Here is a 4,609-nt window from a genome sequence, read left to right as displayed (position 1 = left end):
ATCCGTCCCCGGATTCTCTTCTTAATTGAGAGAAAGTACATGATATCCGATACATCCTGTTAGATATCTACTTTGACCTGATTACACCGCAGATCGGATGTCGTCGATGAGTACGCGTGTAACGTACCGTACGACGACGAGACTGCTGATTACGGAAAAGAATTCTTGGGAATCTGTGAACGGTATAGCCATCCTACCGTCGTAAAAATATTGTCCCTTGTTCTTTCCGTACACTTCGATGCCGGATGTGGTTGTCCGACGTTGTTCGATATATCTCAAACGAGGGGATACATCGCCGGTGTATAGGAAAATTACGGTTACCCTCATCCGCTATACTAAACGTGCAACGAAAACGCGGGCGATCGTATTTATATGATAGTTTAGCACCGGGACGTAAAAGGAAAAAGATCAGAGGTCGACAAAATTATAGAATTATTTTGTGACTATCCTCACGCGCAGGAGACGCCTCTTCTCCCTCTCTTCTCGAGAAAATGAAATTTCTTTACATTACCACGGAATATTTTACAAAATTAATTCTACGACAATAAAAATATTTCTTTGGAATTCACAGAAATATATATAAAAGATACAAAATAGCAGATTCCGTCTTTCAGCCCCCGGAGATCCTCCAGGGATAAAAGATTTATCACTTTCGTTCGACCTCCGTGAGGAGAAGCCCGATTTGGTGACACGATCGAGTGCTTCGTGTAAAAAATTCAAGCGGCGAGATTCTCTGCGTCGGGTTTTGCGGCACACAATTTCTCACTATACCCTCCGTGTATGTGTGTACATGTATGTATGTATGTTGTTGCGTGTGTATGTGCCACTCACTCGAAGTTGGAACCGAATACATGTGCGTGCGCGCGCGCGCGGGGCTATATGGGTATACGTGTGCGAGAGAGGTCGTCAGTGAAACGACGACGGTTGGTATCGCGTCAGCCGGTCGGCGCGTATAACCGGCACTCGAATCGCATTAAGGCGGTAACGATCGCACCACTTGGTTCGCCAGGGTCAAGCGTAGGACCTTCGTCGCCTTCAGCCGCCCGGCCGGTTATCACTTGCACTTACTCTTACCGTCGAGCAGCTTCTTCCACAGGTCAAACTGTTCGCTGTACTTGACCATGTGTATGCTGATGCCGCGCTGGATGTTGCAGGCGGTGTACTGTATCCGCTTGTTCAGGAACTCGTTGGCGTGCGAGCGCTTGATGCCGAGCCGGTGCGCGACGATCCCCGTGGTGAACACGTCCTCGAGCTTCAGATACGTCTGGTCCAGGGCGGCGTCGTACAGACGTCGCACCGTGTCGCTCGACAGCAGGTACGCCGGACCGGTGGTGAAGTCCGGGAATACAGGCTGCTGGAATTGCGCCTGCGACACGTAGTACTTGCTCTTGCGGTTCCGGATCGGCTTCCACTTTCTCGCCAGCCGGCCGAATATCACGTTACGGTCTTTCGCGTGCTTGTACACGAACGCCAACAGCCGCGGCACGTTGATGAACATGTCGTCGTCGGTCTTCAGCAGATACCTCACCTTGGAGCAGTAGGTGTCCACCCACTCCAACGTCGAGATGGTCTTGAGCGTGAGATTCGAGTACGAGTCGAGGAAGCGACCGCGTATCACGTCGTTGTACATGTTCTGCTCCTTGCGCAGGATCGTCTCCACTCTCGGATCGAGGGTGGTGCCGAGCATGAAGAGCACGCTCATATCGCTGCGCTGGCCGTAGTGCCCCCAGGTCTGTCGGATCGCTGTTCGCGCTTCGAGATGGGTCGGCGCGGACATTATGATTACCACCAGATCCATGTCCTTGCCGAGATTCGGGCAGCGCTCGGCGATCGACACGGTGTGCCCGGCCTCGTATATGGCGCGCGCCGAATCGTTGCGAACCGCGATCGGCGCCGACTTGGTCACGTTGATAACTCGTGCCGTCTGAAGCTTCTCGTTCGCGCTCTGCCTCGAGCTGCTGACCAACGTGCTCACGGAAGACGACGAGGACAAGGACTGCACGCTGGAGGACGTTGACAGCGTGGTGATGAAAATCGAGGAGCTGTTGCTGGAGTTGTGCGCTGCGTACGGGCTCAGAGACATGCTGTCCGAGCTGGAGTTTTTCGACTGGCTGAGATTCGTGTGCACGTGAAGGCCGTCTTGATATGCGGAGTAACCTGAAATTCATTAATTCTGGGTGACGATCAGGTGGCAAAGAAATATGTCAGAAAAAATGCTCAGAAACACTTTGCCCATGTGCTTTAAATTAAATTAAAGTTAAATTTTATTTAAATTAAATAAATCAACGTCCTGCAGCGTGCAGTCCTTGTCCTCGTTACAACAAGTCTTTATTTAATTCTTTGGCAAGAGAAAATAAAAGAGAGCTTGTAAGCAACTTGAATTAATTAATAAACAAATTAATTGGCAACACAGGCATCGGTTGATCTTCAAATTTATTATATATAAATCGAAACAGCAGGTTTAATAATTTCTCATAATGTAACAATATTATAGATGCTTACTGGTGTTTCGTGGCAAGCTGTATTGGCGAACATCGTACGCGGCGGTGCGGTAGTACGCGTAGAAGGTCAGGCCGATCAGCGCGAGGATCAGGGTCTGTAGAAAACGACTCCTGAGATGTAGATAGTGGAACATGACGAATGCTTGCTCTGGTCACTCTTCTCTCTTTCTCTCTCCTCACTCTTCTTTTCCTTTTATCTTCGCGTCGCGAAATCACCGGCGAGGATTATATATCATCGTGCACGTCGCGCGCCAGACGACCTGACGGCCGTCGTCGCTCCCTCGTGGACCCCACCGCGGATCGGAGCACCGCTACGTGCCGCCGTACGACAGATTATTCCCATACTGCGCGCTGGGCCCTACTCACCGTCCGTCGTCCGCCCGTTCGCTCATCCGCGGCGGTGGGGACGGAGGAGGATCGCGGCCGACCCTGGTTCCGCGCGAATCCGTTGCGCCCCCGCTTCCAAGAGGACGGGTCTCGTCCAAGCTTTCCTAGCGCGTCACATCACACGCTTGCACGTTGTTTGTTCGCGCACTCCGACGTTGATGGACGTCGTCGACGGCGATCCGGAGTTGCACCTCTACACCGAGGGGAGATTCACTTCCCTCCACTTCCCACCACTTCCGTCGTCAGCGGGCGTCGCGACGGGTACCATCGACGGGGTGCCGTTACCGTTGGCGGCGCGCCTTCTACTTGCGTCTATCGTCGTCAGATGGCGCGACTTGTGCAGTTTAGTGGCAATTTAAATGGTTTAAATGGACGGACTTTTTTGGACTTCGCGTTGACTGGGTCATTTCGCTATATTTAAAAATTGCGAAAATTGATAAGAGATCTCTTGGTGAGAAAAATGTTATATTGTTAAGAATTTTTCATATTTTAAATTTAAATGGTTTAAATTAACGGACTTTTTTGGACTTCGTGTTGACTGGGTCATTTCGCTATATTTAAAAATTGTGAAAATCGAAAAGAGATCTTCCGGTAAAAAAAATTTTATATTTTTAAGAATTTTTCATATTTTAAATTTAAAAGATTTTAAATTTAAAGATATTAAAAAAATATCTTAAACTTTTTCTGATTTTATAAATAATCTTCATACAAATTTTAAATCTTACAATATTTTTGTAGAATTTACACGTACAAAAAATTGTAAAAAATATGTAGACTTTAGAAACATGTTTCAATTTATATAAATTAATATTAAAAAATCTGTAAAATTTTCTAAAAAGTTATAAAGTTAGACAGAAACTATAAAAAATTCTGCAATTTATGTAGAAATTCCGAAAAATTATATAAAGAATTCCAAGCAAAATTTTTATCAGGGTCTATTTAAAAAATTTCCCATGTGAGGGTTGGCTTTGTAGAAAAATCCCGGCCGCGTTATGTTACTTTGGCGACGGTGCCAGATCATTCTGTATGCGTATCTTCTATCCGACTGTCGTTCATATATCAACATATATCCGGCGGAAGCTAGTAGAACCCCATGAATGTTTTACAGTGTCAGGCCGCATAACAAATGTATTGGCGTTACGTGCTTGAAATGCAAGCGTTTATCAGCGTTTCCTCGTACCATCAATATGATACTGCTCGGTGAGTCTTAAAAAAGCTTTTTATCTTCGGCAGTCTAATAAAGAAGGCTATTTTTGGAAATTTTTTTTTTGAAAAATCTATGCGGATTTTCAAAGGTGTAAGTACAGCAATTTATTGTACAGCAATTTTGTTGACGTAAATTAGTACAGATATTACTTAAAGTTAATTTAAGTTAATTAGACTTCTGTCGAAGTTACACGTCTGTAGGTATTAGAAGCCAATATAATACCCAGACAACACAAAATTTAAAATCGACGCATAAAACATTTTTTTAGTCTTTTTAGACAATTTTTAGATAGTTCTCGTAGAAGTATCTGAAATATAAAATATAAAAGACATCTAAAAGACGTTTTATGTTGTCTTGGTAGTACACGGAAAGAACACTTTTGCTAAATCCAGATCTGAAAATAATTTTTGTTCAATAATCAAAATAATTTTGTGCGAAAGTCAAAATAAATGCTAAAACATCAAAATTTTTTATAGCACGTCAAAACGTTTTATAGCAATGCTTATCAGTTTTA

At 45.0% G+C, this 4,609-nt stretch overlaps 1 protein-coding gene across 1 annotated transcript; it reads right to left on the bottom strand.

Moving 5' to 3' along the window:
- Nucleotides 1–537: 537 nt before the first annotated feature.
- Nucleotides 538–2,841, bottom strand: LOC105457548 (beta-1,3-galactosyltransferase 5-like). The gene is made up of 2 exons (XM_011702268.1): nucleotides 2,503–2,841; nucleotides 538–2,157 (listed from the first exon to the last, which is right to left on the bottom strand). Exons 1-2 carry the CDS (start codon nucleotides 2,633–2,635, stop codon nucleotides 1,055–1,057), a joined length of 1,236 nt encoding a protein of 411 aa, XP_011700570.1. The 5' UTR covers nucleotides 2,636–2,841; the 3' UTR covers nucleotides 538–1,054.
- Nucleotides 2,842–4,609: the final 1,768 nt, after the last annotated feature.

The sequence above is a fragment of the Wasmannia auropunctata genome, unplaced genomic scaffold (assembly GCF_000956235.1).
Source record: "Wasmannia auropunctata unplaced genomic scaffold, wasmannia.A_1.0 LD335207.1, whole genome shotgun sequence".
NCBI classification, from domain to species: Eukaryota; Metazoa; Arthropoda; class Insecta; order Hymenoptera; family Formicidae; genus Wasmannia; species Wasmannia auropunctata.
This window is presented reverse-complemented; position numbering and strand designations above follow the sequence as displayed.

Excerpts from the sequence above, each read along its gene's own strand:
- LOC105457548 (XM_011702268.1), bottom strand. The coding sequence starts at position 2,635 with ATGTTCCACTATCTACATCTCAGGAGTCGTTTTCTACAGACCCTGATC. Across the intron at positions 2,158-2,502 it reads CAGCTTGCCACGAAACACCA|GTTACTCCGCATATCAAGAC; the intron begins GTAAGCATCTAT and ends AATGAATTTCAG.